We start from the raw sequence: 20,202 nt of genomic DNA, 5'->3' as shown, positions 1-20,202 counted from the left end.
TTACACAACATGCAGAGTGAGTTTCCCCATCTCTCACCCATAATTCTGTGTTCCACAAACACACAGAATCAGCATCCTTACAGATTTTAGCACCCACTACCCGACAGTGGGTGGCCTTTCCTGAAAAAAATGCTATTTTTACTTTTCCTTTCATGTTGGGTCATCTGTAAGCCAGAGATGAAAGGAAGAATACTGATCAAAGTGATTTTGTGTGAAAAAGTCACCAATGGTGACTACTAGTATTGCCTGTATTTTCCTCAATTTTCCATGAGGTATGGTAGTGTGTTGGGGATGCCACATCCTTATTACTGCAGAGAACTCCGGGCCTCTTTTCCTGCTCTGTCTCCTGCATCCCTGCACACGCACACACCACATAAACGGCCATCTTCCAGTTGCCTCTAACCAGAGGAACATGTCATCGCATCTTTGTAACTACAGGTTCATGAGGGTCTGATTGGATAGCTCTGGAATCGTGTTCGGCATCTGCCTTTTCAATCGTTCCGAGGAAATTCTGGAACAATTTCCCAAGGTTACAGTTTTACAGAATTCTAAGTTAAAGCCAAGGAAAATGTTATGTAACTCAACTACCCACCTATTAATGTATAAAGAAGCCATATAGTGAAAGAGTTACCTGTTAGGCAAAAAGGCAAGGTCTCCTAGAGATAATTTCCTTTGTATCACATAATTTCACTTGAATATGTATTCAGCAGCAGTGAAGCAAACAATTAAGCACTTGGCTGCTAATTGAAAGGTTACTGGTTTGAGTTAATTCAGCAGCACCAAAGAAGAAAGTTCTCGAGGTCTACTTGCCAAAATGCAGCGTTTGGAACCCTATGGAGCGCTACTGAGCTCCCCTAGTTGAAGTCAGCTCAATGGCAACCACTTCTGATTTGTCAGGTGTTTCTCCAGCACCTACATTTGGGAATCATCACTCAGGCTCTGTGAGTGAGGGACAGGTGTCTTCAACATGAATGTCCTCCGTGGAGTAGGGTCTTGAAGGACTAAGAAAACTTCAAAAGAAGTAAAGGTTTACATACCAGGTGATCCTTTTATAAAGTGAATCCTTTATAAAGATGTCTTTATAAATGTAACGTACTAGCAAATGTGCATTTATTTGTTTGGTAGTATCTACATTGTCTCCCTCCCCCATCAAATTGTAAATCACTAAATGAATGGATTTCCTAGGATCCTATTGGTTAATATATAAATGATCAGCTCTTACATTTTCCACTGCTACGACACAGCAGCTGGTTTCAACAGGCAAATTATATCAAAGGAGGATTCAGTTGAAACACATCAATTCTTCCTCAGGATAATTCCAGGCTCATTCTTTCCCCTGAAGAGAGAGAACAATTCTTCCATTCCAGCATAATGGTGCTAAGGATACCTTACATCAGAGGCCCACCAACCACTCCCACAAAGTAGGCATGGTTACTTGGCTCTGCATAGTGTTAAAATGAACATTTTACATGTAAACCTTCCACACGTGCATCAGTATGTCTGTGTGATCTTGAAAAGAGTAAGATCTGGAAGCAGTGGGACTGAACCCCACACATCAGAAATTGGTTGAGGAGAAGTGGCTTATTTGGGTAGAGAAAGCAAACTGACCCATTCTCCCAGTCTCTCTCTTGATGTTTATAAAACTGCATAACTTTCTAGAGGTCAAGCAGCACTTGTATGCTGCCTTGCTGTTTTTAGGTTCCATCCAATGGCTTCCAACTCATAGAGACAGCAGAACAAAATACTACCCAGTCCTGTGCCTTCTTTAAGATTGTCCTTATGTATGAACTCAGTGCTGTGGCCATGGTGTCAATCCATCTCCTCAAAGGCCTTCTTCTTTCTCATGGCTCTTCTACTTTACCAAGCATGATGCTCTCCTCCAGGACTGGGCTCTTCTGATAACCTAGGCAAAGTGCGTGAGACAAAGTTTCGCCATCCTTACTTCTAAGGAGCATTTTGGCTGTACTTCAGCCAAGACAGATTTGTTTGTTCTTTTGAAAGTCCAGAATTTAAATGTATTGATTCTCCTTACTCCATGTCCAACTTTTACATGTATATGACACAATGGAAAATACCATGGGTTGGGTAGGCACACCTTAATCCTCAAAGTAACATCCTCACTGTTCTATAAGAGGTCTTGTGCAATGCATTGTTTGATCTCTTGACTGCTGCTTCCATTTGCAAGGCGCCTGGATCCAAGCAAGACAAAATCCTTGGCGAATTCGACCTTTGTTCCATTTATCATGATGTCACCTATTGACACAGTTGTGAGGAGTTTGGTTTTCTTTATATTGAGTTGTTATCCATACTGAAAGCCAAGTTTTTTTTTTATATATTCATCAGCAAGTGCCTCAAGTCCTCCTCACTTTTAGGAGGCAATGTGAAGGCAGTGCATATCTTTGGTTGTTAATAAGCCTTCCTCCAAACCGGATGTCACATTATTCTTCAAATAACCTAGCTTCTCTTATCATTTGCTTAGCATACAGATTGAATAATTATGGTGAGAGGATTCAACCCTGGCACACACTCTCATGATTTTAAACTATTCCCTTGCTCTGTTTGCACAACTGTCGCTTGAGCCATGAACATGTTCTGCATGAGTACAATTAGATGTTCTGAATTCCACATTCCTCTCAAGTCTATCCTTACTTTGCCATGATCCACACAGTTGAATTCTGCTTTACTTTTTTTTAACCAGGACGTTCTACCACTTCCCTAATTTGAGTTTGAGTTTATTTTTATAGCATTTTACTAATGAGAAATAGCCATTCATAGATTCAGAGCATTAACAATTTCTTGTTTTCCTAACCATAACATTCTGTCTAAATACACTTTCCTCGGTATGTTTTAATTTATCCACGCCATCATTAATCTACATATGATAATCTTATTGAGCACTCCTCCCATTCAGAGGTCCTTTCAATAATCTGAGTATCAAAGAATGGTTGGACTGACAGAGGTGGCGGAAAACCACAGGGGTGGTGAACAATAGTTATAGGAGGGGGCACTTGCCAAAAAACGTAAGAAAAGCGTGGCTTGGCAGAGCTTTCGTAGTATGCATTTTCCCCACAAATGAGCATTGAGCAACTCTGAGTTAGTGCACCCAGTGGCATCACCTGGGAAGATTCTCTCTGTTCACAGTTTTTTTTTTCCATAAAAGCACTTTGCTTGAACCTCTTTGTGTGTGTGTGTGTGTGATGGCCAACAGAACATGCAGCTGTGAAATTTTGTTTCCTGCTCAGGAAAAATGCCACAGAAACTGTTGTGGTGTTGCACACAGCTCACAAGACAGCGCTATGGGAAAAACTCAAGTGTATGAGTAATTTTCTCATTTCAAAAAAGGTAAAATATGGATTGATGACAAACCTCATTCTGGATGTCTGTCAACTTCCCAAACTGATGAAAATGTCTACTAAATGTGTGCATTTGTGCTCAAAGACTGATGACAGACCATTGAAGAGACGAGGAAGTTATCTGGACTTCCTGTGAGCTCGGTTCAGCAAATTTTAATGAAAGATTTGGGAATGAGAAGAGTCACTGTGAAGTGTGTGTCTCAGGTTCTGACTGATTCGGAAAAAGAGTGTTGAGTGGAAACAGCTCTGAAGAACAGCTTTGAAAGAACAGCTCTGACGCAACCCAGATGTTATTTCCAAGGTCATTACTGGTGATGAAACATGGTACTATTCTGATGACTCCAAAAGCAAGCATCAATCAAGCCAGTGGAAGACACCATCGTCACCTCACCTCCCCAACCCCCTCCAAATTCATTAAGTGGAATCAAAGTCAAGATGATGCTCATTTGTTTGTTTTTTTTGATGTGAGGGGAATTGTGCATTTGGAGTTTGTTCCACCATGTCAGATTGTTAATCAAGCTTTCTATTTAGAGGTCTTTAATAGATTGTGTAACAATGTGTGACAAAATGTCTGATTTTTGGAAGATGGGGGACTGGTTTTGCCACCACATTAATGCACCTGTTCATGCAGATATCTCAGTGCATCAGTTTTGGGCACACACACACACACACACACACACACAAATCCCATGAAAACAAAACAGCATGCCTCTCTTGCCCCATGCACCTTACTCACCTGACCTCACTCCCTGAAACTTCTTTTTGTGTACTGAAATGCAGAGGGACATGAAAGGACAGCAGTTTGAGGATGCAGAAGAGGTGAAGGAAAAATGAGAGAGGTGCTGTAAGCCATCTAAGCAGCTGAGTCTGAAGAATGTTTCCAGAAGCGGTATCGCGGATTTGACAAATGTATTCAGTGTGAAGGAGAGTACTTTGAAGGGGATAAGGTTGTTTTGGAAAGTAATTCACACTTAGCTTTGAAAAAATGTTCGTTTTTTTGTACTCCTTCATATTCTGGATTCACGGGATTTTGAAGGTTTGGTCACCAAGATTCAATGATGAAGCAGATACAAGCTATGAAAAAAATTAAAACTAGGTCTTTGGTCTGAGCAACTAGTATGGTAGTCAGTGAACTTTTTCAGTAAAGGGCCTGATAATAAATCTGTTCAGGCTTCCAGACCTTATGTTGTTCCTTGCAACTGCCTACCTCTGCTGTCATAGCACAGAAACTGGCATAGACAATATGTGGAGCAGGTTTGCCCATCACCAATGGTTTACTGACCACTGAACTAGAAGAAGGACATTATTTGCTACCTCTCTGCTCAATTTTGGACATGGTGAGTATGACTTAAAGTAGGTCAGTGGACAAATTAGTCTGAAATCCAGGGGAAATATCTGGAGATCTAATATGAAATAATAGGGTTTGCATGTAAGCTGTTTCGATTCATGAGACTGGACGAGATTATGAAGGCAATGGATGTCATTCACCAAAAAGAGAAACGAGCCTGGAGAGCCCATGAGCACTCTAAGATCAAGGAGATGAAGTGGAATGAGCTAAGAGATAGAGAATCAGCAGTCCGAGAAAAAACAGCAAATGTGGTATCATGACACCAAAGATGAAAGCATGTCTTGGAGGAATAGGACTTAGTTATGCTGAAAGTCAAGGATTGGTCAAGTAAGACAATGACTAAGAAATGACCATGATGTGTTTACTTCAAGGAGTTTCCGTAAAGTGATGGGATCCATCTATATTTAAGACAGAAAAGGTGAAGAAAAATGGAAAGTTTCAAGTTAAGACAAATCTAAAGAACTCTTATGGTAAAAGGAAAGAGAAAGAGGATTCAGTAGTGGGAAAAAGAAAAGAGGTCATGAGGCGGGTTTATTCTGTTCTTTGTGTTCCTGGCAATGATCCAATTCAGAAGTCCTCAAGAAGTGTGCACTTTACATCATCTTGTTATCCAAGTTACCGCTCCTACCTGCCTGAGAAGGAGCACTTGCTTTACCTGAGGAAATGATTCATTATAATTTCAACATGCTTAGAATCCAGCCTTGATATTTCACAATGTAATGCCACATTTTTTTAATTTGTTTTTGAGACTAAAAGGATTTTTTTAATGAAGGCGTTTGACCCTCTCTCACACTTACAAAGTAAAAACATTGAATATCATGTCATTAAACTAACCAGTTCCTAGATAATTCTCACAAATTATTTTCTTCATCAGTCTCTCATCTCACCCACCCCTCCTCTAGCCTTAAGCAAAGCTCAGATCCGATCCCCCATCTGGTTTAACACTAGTTCTCACATATTCAACTCTTCCCTGGCATTCGATGGGGATAAACCCAAGAATATTAAAACAGAACTGCAATCATGCCTCTGAAGTGTTTTTAAAGCTTTTGGCTTCTCTCAAGGGAAATAATTTTGTCATCACTATTTATTTATTTTTTTAATGGCTGGTTTTCACGTCTACAAATCAGCACTCATTTCCCCACCGGACGAGCCCCGAAAAGGATTAAATAACCCAAACAAAATGTTTTTTTTAAAGCTACTTTACATAAAATGCCTTTACTTTATACTGCATACATGAGAAGAAAATTGCACAAATGTCCGAGGAAACTCATTCCTGTGTGATGTCATAAAAGCATTCTTATGACAGCATTCATAACAATGGCGAATTTAGAAACTTCCCAGAATTCCAAGTGTGACCTTTGTATGTTAATTTTATATATCCTGGAGGGCAGTTTCCGTGTGGAGAGTAGATGCTACAGATGTCATTTTAAAATTAATATCCCCGGGTCTCTTAAGTCTACGATTTATGGGTCCAGAGCAGGGTTTTCCCATCCGGTTTTTAAGGCGCCCTCTTCCTAGCAGATATTCAGGCCGGCCTCTCCATGTGTTCCTGGGTGGGTTCCAACCACCAACCTTTCAGCTATTTTTCTGTTGGTTTCCATTGAATTACTGTGACTCACAGTGACCCTATGTCTGTCAGAGTTCGAATATCTTTGACCTTTCAGAAGCAGATAGCCAGATTTGTCTTTTAAGGAGCCGTAGAGTGAGTTAAAACCTGCAATCTTTAGATCACATTCTAGCGCCCAACTCTTTGCTCTGTGTAGGGACTCGTTGGTATCCAGGACAGGAAATAATATTGCATATTGGCCACTCTTTCCAGAAATCCTGTTTTCCTTGGAAATTCCTATAATTATTAAATAAATTATCATTTCAAACCTCAGACATCTCATCATACTCGTGAAATTAAACACTACTGGAGATTAAGGAGATAAATCCTTTGGCTGTCTTCTTCTTGGAGCCTCAGCCTATAGAGAAAGACAGAGACAATAAACATACATGTGTTTTACCAGTGGACATAATGTGTGTTGGGCCAGGCTGACTAGAGAAATAAATCCAATGGTTCTTATATATGTGTATGAAAGAGCTTTATATCAAGGAATAATCAGATTTCAAGAAAATAGCCAAGCCCAGTCCACATCAAGTCCATAAGTATGATACTAGTCCATAAATCCCTCTTCAGACTCACACAGCTATGTGCAATGATAGAGACCGCAGGAGGATCACAGGCTGGTGGGTGTAGTCTTGTGGATCCAATGGCAGTGAAAGCAACACAAGGCTCTGGCAGGTCTCAGCCACAAGGCTCGCCAACAGGAAAGTGAAACAGAGAGTGTGTGTGGCTCATCTCTGGGGAGGAAGAGAAAGAGGCCTGCCTTGGTGAGCCGTTTATCCCTGTCGCCCTCCAATCAAGCTGAGACCTTACTGACAGGCAAAACTCCATCCACATGTTCCTATGGGAGCCATGTTGGTACCAAAAATACCTATCATACTATGCAACCTCCAAATTTCAGGGTTCCCCTATCAAATTGGAAATTCATTTCTGTAGGAGATAGGTCTGAATCCCACCTGGAAAACCATTGTTTAAAGAAGGCATCACAAGAGAATAGATCACATCTCCCATATGGAGTCAAAGGGATCTGTGGGAGCCTACCACACTTCCCAGCATATTCTTTCAGAGAAGTAAAGGTAAGCAAATGTTTATAGCACTCATCTGTTCACCAAAAGTTTGACAGTTTGAGTCCATCTGTGTTAGGCTGTGTTGACTAGAGAAACAAATCCAGAGACACTCATATGTATATGAGAGAACTTTATATCAAAGAGAAACTTTCCATTAAGAAAACATCCCAGCCCAGTCCAAATCAAGTCCATACATCTGATATTAGCCTATTTGTCCAATACCAGCCTATAAATTCCTCTTAAGACTCACTCAACACATGCAATGACACCAAATACAGAAAGATCACAGGCCAGTGGGTAGAAATTCCAGAGATGATGGAAGCCTCTCAGTGCTGGTGTGAGTATCCACTTGGCTTCTCCAGCTCCAGAGCTCTGGCTTCATCAATGTACTTCCTTCTGGCTTGTCAACAGAAATGTGTAGCAGGGAGACAAGCAGAGAGTGTGTCTGGCCTCCAGTGAGCTATTTATCTCCATTGCACCTCCAGATGAAGTCATCAAGCTATGATCTGATTGAGAGGCTAAACACCACCCCTTCACTCAATAGTATCAAGTTGACACCAGATTATGTAACTACCATACCACCCAGAGGTGCCTCAGAAGAAACGCCTGGTGATCTCCTGCCCTTTGAAAACTCTGTGGAGCACAATCCTTTTCTGACACACATAGTGTTTCCATGACTTGGAATTAAATTAGCAGCATCTGAGTTTAGTTTCCTAAAAGAGATAATTCTGGAAGAAAGACAGACAATACACGCCTATCTGGTAATTCAGTGCATTCTCCAACAACTCATTTATGATACTTGCAAATAAGAAAACCTAATTGAGAATCAGTAACACTTCAGCTTCTACATGCCAAATCCCTTTTAACAATGTCAACAAAAGATGCAATAATAAGATTTTTTTTTAACTTGAAATTCTTGGAGAACCGATCTCAGGGATCTACATGTAACCTCCTCTCTGGGGGATGGGCAACAGGAAGGTGGATGAGAAGAGATGCCAGGAAGTATAAGATAAGATAAAATAATGGAGGGAGGGAGAGGGATAAAAAGGAAAATGAACTGGTTCCAGGAACCCAAGTGGAAGGCAAATTTTGAGAATGATGAGGGCAATGAATGTATAAGGGTGCTTTACTCAATTGATGTATGTATGGATTGTGATAAGAGTTGTATGAACCCCAGTAAAATGATTTATTAAAAAAATAAATTCTTGGTTTGTTTTTTAACATTCATAATAAAAGTACAAAGGAATATAAAAGTAGGATATGTCTTATTATTCTAGTGGCTGTCAACTCTGACTCATGGAGTCTCCGTTCATATCAGAGTAGAACTGTGTTCTCCAGGATTTTTGATAGTTGATTTTTCATAAGGACTTGATCAGGTCTTCCCTGGGGACTCCGGATGGACTTGCTAACCTTTGGATTAGCAGTCAAGAGTATCAACTGTTTTTACCACTCAAAGAAACAAAAGATAGGATTCAACTATGCTAAAATCTTTTTAACTGTTAAATACCTTAAATTAAAAAAAATTTATTTCGAAAATAATCCAGACTGACTCTCTCTGGTGCTATGGAATAAAACAGAACTAAGCAAGTCATAGATCAATACAACATAATGTCTGGCCTTGAGGTGGCAGTATGGAGACTATATTTACCTAATGAAAAGTCAAAGATGAAAGAGAAAGTGGAGGTGACCTTATCTCATCTCTGTACATAGCAAATGAGTTAACAGAATGCAGAGATAATAAGTGGCATGTTCTCAGTCACAAATCCAGGATAAGAATGCAAGAGTCTTTATTCCCAATGTAAATTGTCATGCTGCATGAAAAATCAGTGAGTTAGAGGTTCAAGTTTACTCAAGGATGTCTTGTTAAAGACCCTGGCCACTTTTGTGTCCTTGAGTGTTATAAACAATTAATATTCTTGACTGCTAACCCAAAGGCTAGCAAGTCCATCCAGAGTCACCATGGAAGGCCTGGCCAAGAACTATTAAAAAAAAACTATGCATTGAAAATCTTGGAGAGCACTGACATACGTGAACTCTCCATGAGTCAGAGTTAGCCAGCTCAGCCACTGACTATGGTATGCCACCCAGTTTTACTCTGACACATGTGAAGTCACCATGAACTGGAGTCAATCACAGGCAACTAGTACAATCCTTTCCTGAAACTGATGTGCAGGCATTGTGAAGAGAACATGGTTTCCTGTGGTGTGCCATATTGTCTTAAGTTGCTGTGCAGTTCGCTCCCATTGGGTCACAGTGACGCCAGCTCATCGTGGCACGTGCCTCGACAGAGGAGCTGCTCCAGAGTTTTCAAGGTGGTGTCCGTTTGGAAGCAGTGGATGCAGCCTGTCTTCTGACGTGCTTTGGATGGGTTCATTCACTCCAGCATTTGGGCTTGTGACTGGCCACCCTGGGACTCTGAGTGCTTTGTGGAATTTTGGTGTGCATTGTCTCTCCTTTGCTTAAAGTAATCTCAGAAACTACAATGAAATAATCCTAACAAAGAGTCAACTTGTTTCTTTCCTTAATTTGTATTGGTACCAGAAAAATCAGTGAAACTGAAGGCATTTTTCTCCCCTAGGTTTGGGATGAAAGTCTTGCAAAATCTGCAGAGGCTTGGGCAGCTACTTGCATTTGGGAACATGGACCTTCTTACTTGCTGAGATTTTTGGGTCAAAATTTATCTGTACGAACTGGAAGGTAGGAACAGTTTTAATGGTTCAATTTATTCACCTGGCTTTATTTCTTCTGAAGCCCGATGTAGAGTGACACCAATTTTAAGGCATGTCAGCAAATATTTATTGGCGTGCTCACAATATTTCAAGGACAGGTGCTTTCCCTGTGAATACTTTAGATGGGTTCAAATGTTATTCAGTTAGCTAAAAGGGTCTAATAAGACCCACCTCCCCGTTCATTCTCGGAACACTTTCCTAGCCTGTGTTCTTTCTTTCTTTCTGTTTGGTGAAATAGTTTTATTGGGTAGAATCAACATGCGCTTCCGCACATCAGTCATTGTAAGAAGGGTTGCGCATTCATCACCCAACCGACTCTGGGACCTTGCATTCCTTCTGGTCTCCTTGCTGTTTAAATTCCATTCCCCTTTTCCCAGCTCCCCCTTCCATGCTCCCAGGTAATTTTTCATCCTGTCCTGTCTTCATAGAGCCACCCATCCTGACTTCCCAATGCAGAGAAATACATGAAACAAGACTAAAAAACAATAAAGAACCCACCCAGCAACAATGATCAAAGAAAACTGAGAAAAACCAATTGAATAGAAAGCAGAAAATATCTTAAAACCAGAATAAATTCAAAATGGCTCAAAAGGGAGAGCTGATGATAAGGAGTTACAGTCCAGCCAAAGACACTGACTAAAATCCCCTTCACGACGTTCTTTGTCTGATATGCAGACTACTTACATTCCTAGATTATGATCAGCGGGGGTTCACCCGAGACTCAGGGACCCTGTAAATGGATTTTTGGCTTCCACTATGTCTATAATGTTTCACAAACTGGGTGTTTAAAATTGAGATTCTAGTACACCCTCCTCTGAATTTCATTCTTTATCTGAGTCACATAGAAGCACACCAGCCTGTGTGATCCAAAGATTAGCCTAGGTCCTTCACTGCCCTCCACAAAATTTTTGGAATGATCAGCCTATTCCATCTCCGGAAATGTGTGTAGGCTCTGGCAGAAGCCAGTCTTGCATTTCCTGCAATACAATATGGATTTGGGTGAAGAATTAGGATGAGAAATTATAACATGATTGTTTCCAACTAAAGCTGCAATAACTGTGATTAGAGAGCAGAGACCCTCTAATCCTGTTATGGCTCCATTCAGAACTAGGTAATTGTAACTATGGGTATTTGTTCTCATTGATGGGATAATATTCCTATGGAATGTCATCATCTCACATTTCAAACTGCCATTCTCTTCCATACAGGTTGAATGAGGAAAATAAGCACACAGCTCTTCTGGTATCTGTGACCTATTAAATTTATTGATCTAATTTTTGTTTATAAAATTCTCAGAGAGGAAAATTGGTGTTGATTACATTAGATATATGTGATAAATCCTAAAAATAATTGCATTTCTGTTTTTAAAACAACCCGATTCATACTTCGAGAACTCTAGTATCACAGCAACCAGGCATGGGCACTTTCATCCTCCTGGGAAGAAAGGAGGATTCCACCAGTTGGTGGTGGTAGTGATGAGAGAAGGCTAAATTCTTGCCCAATCATGACTAATCCACACACCAAGCATTGATTCCCAATTTAACTTGAGTCGACAACTTTTAGCCACTGCTATACTTAATATTCTCATATTTTACCCTTTCATACCTAGGTATCGATCTATTCTCCAGCTGATCAAGCCATGGTACGATGAGGTGAAGGACTATGCATTCCCGTACCCCCAAGATTGCAACCCCAGGTGTCCTATGCGGTGCTATGGCCCCATGTGCACACATTACACGCAGGTTATTTGCAGTCCTTTATTCATTTCGAGTTCATATATGAAAATAAATCGCCTTGCTGTTTTGGTGGGCAGGCATTTTGTTTTTGTAATCTCTGACTTCAATGACGGCATTTGTGTTCTAATTTCATAGATGGTGTGGGCCACCTCCAATCGGATTGGATGTGCAATCCATACTTGCCAGAACATGAATGTCTGGGGGTCCGTGTGGCGACGTGCCGTGTACTTGGTATGCAATTATGCTCCAAAGTAAGTGCCAGTGTGAGCTCTGCTTCCCAGATCCCTGCATGAGGTTAAATATCTACAGTTTAATAGATATTGCTACAGGTAGAGAATATGAGTGAGTCTTAAATATGCTAATCTCTAGCTCTCATATTCATCGTCACTTCTATATTTCTGACAAAGAGTTTCTTTCACAAGAACAAGCTGAGCTTTACATTGTAGACAAAAACAATTGGGGATACTTGTAATTACTAAACGCTTCGTCATCATCATCCTTTTCTTAATCATGGTAAATGGAAAAGCAACTCTAATTAAACACAGGCTGACATGGATAGCTAGATAAGAGGCATCTCAGAAACTAGTAACTTAAGACACTTAGAAACATCACAATGTTTTCATCTATCAGGACTAGAATGTTGACTTACCTTTTCACCACAAAAGTAAAATAGTGGGAATAAAGTTTTTCCTTAATTTTTTTAGACTAAGATTAAAAGTGATCAAGTACCAATATCACAGATAGCCAAAGTGTGAGATTTAAACATTATGAGATTTTTAAAAATGAAAACTTTCCCATGCTTTAAAGAGAAGTACAACTAAAATTACACAGAAATTTCATCATTTGGCATGTATAAAAATATTAAGAAAATTATTCAAAAGAATCAAATATGCTCATATTTATAACCATTCTCTATAAACTAGATATAAACAACTTACAGCATTTAATAATGCCTTCCTGATAACAGCTGTTCAGATGATAAAATGCTCTAATATTTAGATATGATTCTATTCCCATTTGGAATAAATACCAAAAATGTGCAAAGGATTTATTATAACTGTGGTGTCTTCCAAAGCAAGTTCCAAACCAACAGTTTCTCCAGCTATCTATCCTAGCATGAGGAGGGAATTAGAAAATGCTTACAAAATAACTGCATTACTCACTTGTGTGGTAGGGTGCCATTGGCAATATCTTTCACAAAGCCAGAAAAGATACACAATTTGCCCAATGGCCTCCTCCTGAAAATTTTTTAAATGAGGATGTTTGTAAAGTGGATTATGTCTGCATTACTTTATAATATATTAAAGTCATACTATTGTTCTACATTTTTTCTGCACATGCTTTTCTTAATAAGACTTTACTCCCCTGACAGACAGATGCCAAGTAGTCCCAAAAGGTCAAAGAGGTTATTGTGTCGTCATCCAATAACTTGGTTTTTGTTCCATGGCCTGAATTTGCTAATATTTCTGAGTTCTCTGGTTTATTTTTTACATGCTTTTTGAAAAGTGTAAAATCTTATCATCGTTTCTCTAAAGTGACATATGTGACTGAAGAGAAAAAAAATAATATTTAATTTCCATTAAAATTGAAGATTCACTCTATTGTGAAAAATTACAATAAAACTGTGCAGTATAACTTTTTCCCCTAGATATTTTAATAGATAAAAATAACAGGTTTTTTAAAGGAATAGTCAACATACTTTTTCCTTATTACTTAGAAATTATTGTTTTGTCAGTTTGAAGGAAAAGAACAATTTTTGTTCTCTGCTTTGTGTTCTATCTCTTTGTCAGGAAATATAATTTTAATCATTGTTGAATAAGACAAAAATATGTCAGTGAATCTATTGTGAAAGACATTTACCTTTAGATACAATCAGCATCGATATTATAGCGATGATAATTACATGTAACTACAATGATGATATCTTAAACACACATAGTATAGTCATACAAACATATCATATTTAATGCCATAGGAATTCACTAGGATTATCATAGGAAACAATATCATAGGAAATCAATAGGACTATGCATATTATGAAATCTCCAGGTAAAATGATACTCAATACATAATTCATGATACATGATATTCACTAGAAGCAAAGTTAAAAATAGCCTTTAAGTAATTTCTGTTCTAATATATATTGAAATAAAATAGAGAGAATATCTGATGATGTATCAAAAAATAGTTTTGACTCCCATTGAGTTGATACTGACATATCGCAAACCTGTTGTCAGGTTAGACCTGCCCCGTGAGTTTCTGAAACTGTAACTATATGTCCAGGAAATAAAGACAGTGGGTTACCATGCTAGAGGACTACACCGGTAAGCATTCCGGTAGAGCCACCACCATGGAATCCATTCCAATGCATAGCAACCTTATAGGACAGAGTAGAAGAGAAGAGCCTGATAGGACTCCCAAGGCTATGCACGTTTACAAAAGCAGACTGTCACATCTTTCTCTTGTGAGTTGCCTGGTAGACTGAAATCATCAACCTTTTGCTTTGCCACTGTATGCTTAACTAATGTGCCAACAAGTGTCCTACAGTTGTAATGAAAAATGATGATTCTGTAACCTAGGTGATGGAGACCACTACTTGTCTGTCAGTCGTATTGTGTTGGCTTGCCTGTTGTTGTGATGCTGGAAGCTACTTCACTGGTATTCAAATAACCAGGTGGATCACCCAAAGTGAGAATTTCCAGATTAAGAACAGAACAGACAATGAAGAAGAAATAGACTACATTTTGTATGAATTAGCTACTGAAAACCTAATGAATAGCAGTGGAACATTGTCATACATAGTACCAGAAAGATGAGCCCTTCAGGTTGAAAGACACTCAAAATATAACTGAAGAAGAGCTTCATTCTCAAAGCAGAATCAACCATAATGACATGCATGTAATAAGCCTTAGGGCTTTATTTGCTAATGGGGTACAGCAACAACAACAGCAACAACATGAGAAGAAACAGCTGCAAACATATCAATATAGAAGCTTAGAATGTACAAAGCACAAGTCTAAGAAAATTAGAAGTGGTCAAAATGAAATGGAGCACATAAAGATTAAAATCCTAGAAACCAGTATGATGAAATTAACTGGTACTTAATTCTAAATCAGATAATCATATGATTTAATATGACAGTAATGACAAATTCAAGAGGAATGGTGTTCCATTCGTTGTCAAGAAAACATTTGAAAATCTGTCTTGAAGTGCAATGCTGTGTGTGCTAGCATAATGCCTGAATGAATACAAGGAAATCCAGTTAAAATTATTATTCAAATTTACACACTAATCAGTAAAGTTAGTGAGGGAGAAGTTGAATAACTACCAAATTCTTCAGTTATAATTTGATCAAACATGCAATCAGGATACATTGATAATTTCTGGCAGTTGGAATGCAAAAGTTAGAAACAAATAGGAAGAAACTGTAATTGGAAAATATGGTCTTAGTGATAGAAAGGATTGTGTGATATACTTTTTCAAGACCAATGACAGCCATTCAAGTAGATCAAGGGAACACTATGTGTTTTACAATCAGGAAAGTTTGCACTGGGGTTGCTTCATTTCACTCTTACTCAATCTGTATGCTGAAAAAGTGATACAAACTGGGTTATTCAAAGAGGAATGACACATCAAGATTGGAGGAAGGATGAACAACCTGTCATATGCAAATGATGCAATTCTGTTTGCTGAAATCAAGGAGGACGTGAAGCACTTGCTGTTGAAGATCAATGACTCCAGTATTCGTTATGGATTGCAACTCAACATAAAGAAAACTTATATCCTCACAAGTGGATCAATAGATAATAGTATCATGAAATATGGAGAAAACATTTAACTTGCTTGCATCCATGATCAATGCTCATGGAAGCCACAGTCAAGGGGTTGAAAGACATTGTGGTTGTTACATAATCTGGTGTCAAATTTGGTACTTGTGAGGATTAAGGGTGAAGGGATGGAGTCTAGTCTGTCAATCAGATCATAGCCAATGATGCCCCCCATATGGGCATGGCCTTCTCCTGAGAATTCTGGAAAATCTGGTTTTTCATCCTTGGAGGCTAGAGAGACTCTGTCACTCCCTTGGAGATGCTCTACTGACAAGACACATGGCACTACACTGATGGACCTCGTGCCCTGGGAACTGGAGAAGCTGCATAGAGACCCCTGCCAGCATTGCGATGCTTACACCGCCACTGGATCCAAAGACTTTCTACTGACTGGCCTGTGATTGTTCGGCATTCGGCATCATTGCATGTGTTTCATGAGTCTGAAGAGGACTTTATCGATTGGTATCAGACATATGGGCTAATATGGACTTGAACTGGACTGGGTTGAGATGCTTTCTTAATGTACAATTACACTTTATATAAAACTCTCTCATAAACATATGAATCTACGGGTTTGTTTCTCTAGTCTGCCTGGACTTATGCAGACATATTGCATTGAGCAAGTGTTACAGAAGGCATTTTTAAAGTGTTGAAGAACATGGATGTCACTTTAAGGACTAACGTCCACCTTCCCAAGCAATGTTATTTTTAATCACCTTATGTACATGTGAAAGTTGGACATTGAATAATAAAGACTAACAATGAATCTATGCATTTAAATTATGATATTGAAGAAGAATACTGAAAATAACATGGACTGCCAAAAGAACAAACAAATCTGTCTTGGAAAAAGTATAGTCAGAATGCTCCTTGAAAGGGAACACAGTGAGACTGTTTCATGTAACTTAGACATATTATCAGGAAAGTACATCATGCTTGGTAAAGTGGATGAACAGCAAAAAAAGACGAAGACTGTCAGGAGATGTATTGACACATAGCTGCAACGACAGCTAAATCTAGAATGTTAACTGACTACAAGCATGTATTGTCATCTTTCTTCGTCACATTTGCTTATGCACCCATTTGTCCTCTGCGATCATATCATGGAGGTGTGCAGCCAATTATATGATTTTTTTGTTCTTTGATGCCTGATAACTGATCCCTTCGGGACCACGTGATCACACAGGCTGGTGTGTTCTTCCATGTGGGCTTTGTTGCTTCTGAGCTAGATGGCCGCTTGTTTATCTTCAAACCTTTAAGACCCCAGACACTATCTCTTTTGATAGCTGGGCACCATCAGTTTTCTTCACCACATTTACTTGTTCACCCACTTTGGCTTCAGCAGTTGTGTCAGGAGGATGAGCATCATAGAATTCCAATTTAATAGAAGAAAGTATTCATTCATTGAGGGAGTGCTTGAGTAGAAGCCCAAGGTCCTTCCACCACCTTAATACTAAACCTATAAATATAGACACATAGATCTATTTCCCCATCCTCATATATATATTTGCATGTACATGTCTTTGTCTAGACCTCTATAAATGCCCTTTGCCGCCTAGCTCTTTCCTCTATTTCCCTTGACTTTCCTCCTGCCCCACTATCATGCTCCATCCCCACCTGGGTTACAGCTATACCTCTTTTTTAGGTAACCTTACCCTTGATCATTCCCTACCAGGCCTGCCACTACCCCCTCACCACCAATTTGGATCCCATGGTGTTCCCTTGTTCCTGGGTTTGTTAACACCACTTCCTTACCCCCCACCTCACCCTAGCCCAAGTCTCCCTGGAACTGTCAGTCCCGTTGCTTTTCCTCCAGATAGTTCATCCAGCCTGTCTTATTTAGACAGACCAGTAGAGATAATAACATGCAAAAAAAACAAGACAGGGGAAAACAAAGGGTGCATAAGCAAATGTGGCGAAGAAAGCTGATGGTGCCTGGCTATCAAAAGAGATAGTCTCTGGGGTCTTGAAGGCTTGAAGGTGAACAAGCGGTCATCTAGCTCAGAAGCAACAAAGCCCACATGAAAGAAGCACACCAGCCTGTGTGATCACGCGGTGCCAAAAGGATCAGGTATAAGGCATCATCATCAAAAAAAAAAATCTTACCATAGTGAATGAAGGGTAAAGTGCAGAGTGAAGACCCAAAGCCCATTTGTCGATCATTGGAGATCCCCTCACAGAGGGACCTAGAGGAGGAGATGAGTCAATCAGGGTGCGATGTAGCACCGATGAAGAATACAGCTTTTCCCCAGATCCTAAATGCTTCCTCCCCCCCAACTACCATGATCTGAATTCTACCTTGCAAGTCTGGATAGAGCTGAGGTTGTACACTGGTGCATATAGGAGCTGGAGGCACAGGGAATCCAATCCAGGGTGGATAATACCTTCAGGACTAGAGATGTGAGGGGCGATACTGGGAGAGTAGAGGGTGAGTGGGTTGGAAAGGGGGAACTTATTACAAGGATCTACATGTAACCTCCTCCCTGGGGGATGGACAACAGAAAAGGGGATGAAGGGAGACGCCGGATAGGGCAAGATATGACAAAATAATAATCTATAAATTACCAAGGGCTCATGAGGGAGGGGGGAGCGGGGAGGGAGGGGGAAAAAGACTTGATGCAGAGGGCTTCAGTGGAGAGCAAATGCTTTGAAAATGATTAGGGCAATGAATGTACAGATGTGCTTTATACAATTGATGTAAGTGTATGTATGGATTATGATAAGAGTTGTATGAGGCACTAATAACATGTTTAAAACAAAAAAAATGTATTGTCATGTCCTATACAGATACTCTTATAATTCATGTCACGCTTTGCCATTAGTTACATCTTCAAGAAGAAAAAGTGTTGTATTTCATACTTTGGGTTTTTAATATTCTATTGAGTTATCTTCAATTCTAACATTATATCATTAATACCTCAACGTTTCCTTTACCAATTCAATTTCTTTTATATCATTATTTCTAGATCATCTATTTAGTAATCATTTTACTGAAAATAGTTACCTTTCCCTTTGTAATAGAAAGAGCTTGGTAACAATAAGGTTATGTTGACTATTGCTTAATGTCCCCAATTTGCTGTTGTATTCATGACCATCAGTAAAAATAAAGAGTAGCACTGACTATTCAAAATCAGACATATATGTCCAGCTTATTAAAAACTAATAGCACTAAATAAAATAATAATAACAACTATAAATTTATATATGGAAATTGGTATAACCCTAAATAGTTTCTGAAGTCTTTATTCTTGTATTATAGAAATCCAGTTGTTTTTATCTCTGAATTTTATGGAAGATTGTCAACTTAAGAGTGCACAACTTTAACAACAAATATTGTGGATATTTGAAAGCTATTGTTTACATGGATTGTATTTCTTACTCATGTAAACTTTTCTGGGACTACCAGAAAACATTGAGGTTTTTTAAATTTTACTTTATTTCTTTTTACATTTTTAGAAGATTGGCATGATTTTAAGAAAAATAAGTGTGCTTGATTATGGTCTGACTAGACGCTATGCAACATAGTTCTGCTCCGACACGGCAGCCTATTATAGGTTTGCTAGTTGTTTGTACTGTGTCTGGAAAGCTTATTTAGAAAGGGACAGATAAGGTGACAGGAGTGACCATTGTGTATAACAACATCAGATAACTAAAGTGTTGTTTGCTTAATAGAGCTTTAGCTTTAGTTACCTGTGAAGAGAGATAACAGTATCTTACTCAGAGGAGAAGTATTAAGGAAACAAGAATATCTTATTGTTCAAAGAAGAAATTGATTTTTAGTGTCTTTCTAAAGCTACAGTCTTCACAAGATGTGATCATATATGATCAAGTCTTTAAAGACAATCCACTTTCCTATTTTGGGGAATAAAACATATTCTTCTTTTGATTTTCTTCTAGGGGCAATTGGATTGGAGAGGCACCATACAAAGTAGGAGTACCATGTTCAGCCTGTCCGCCAAGCTATGGAGGATCTTGCACTGACAACCTTTGTTTCCCAGGAGTAACGTCAAACTACTTGTACTGGTTTAAATAAGCTGATCTTTTCCTCCAGGAAGTATATTGATTTCTGGAAATAAGCATATATATCTATTTAATTTTGCACATATTATACATATTTTATGATAACCTTGTTTTATTCATGTGTATAAATTAATGTTTATTTAGGATGTTTGTTTAATACATTGAGATAAACAAAATATATTGTTTCTATTTTCTGACCTCTAAATCTAAATTAAAATAATGTATGTGTAGTACTGATATAATAATAGACATGTCCTATTCCAAATTTACTTTCTAAAGGGATTAGATTTTTATGTTCCTAAAGAATAAACTGAAATGTGACACACACATACTATATCTATAAATTTATAGATATAGATGTTATACACTATATCTCTATGTATACACATATACAGAGATATAGTGTCAAATATATGTGTATCATACATATGTCATAGATATGATGCAACACACATATAATATTAGTTCATCAATTTTGGGATATTAAAAATAAATTAAAAATACATGTGAAGTGAT

General features: G+C 38.7%; 1 protein-coding gene across 1 annotated transcript in view; it reads left to right on the top strand.

The window, feature by feature from the left end:
- The window catches only part of PI15 (peptidase inhibitor 15), a 33,102-nt gene extending 13,224 nt beyond the window's left edge, over window positions 1-19,878 (top strand). The window contains exons 2-5 of the mRNA XM_075550644.1: window positions 9,953-10,071; window positions 11,713-11,845; window positions 11,975-12,090; window positions 19,564-19,878. Of these exons, the coding sequence (XP_075406759.1) occupies window positions 9,953-10,071; window positions 11,713-11,845; window positions 11,975-12,090; window positions 19,564-19,699 (504 nt within the window). The 3' untranslated portion in view covers window positions 19,700-19,878. The remainder of the gene's footprint in view (window positions 1-9,952; window positions 10,072-11,712; window positions 11,846-11,974; window positions 12,091-19,563) is intronic.
- Window positions 19,879-20,202: the final 324 nt, after the last annotated feature.

This window comes from Tenrec ecaudatus, chromosome 5 (genome assembly GCF_050624435.1).
Source record: "Tenrec ecaudatus isolate mTenEca1 chromosome 5, mTenEca1.hap1, whole genome shotgun sequence".
NCBI classification, from domain to species: domain Eukaryota; kingdom Metazoa; phylum Chordata; class Mammalia; order Afrosoricida; family Tenrecidae; genus Tenrec; species Tenrec ecaudatus.
Note: the sequence above shows the minus strand (reverse complement) of the source record. Positions and strands in the feature narration are given on the sequence as shown.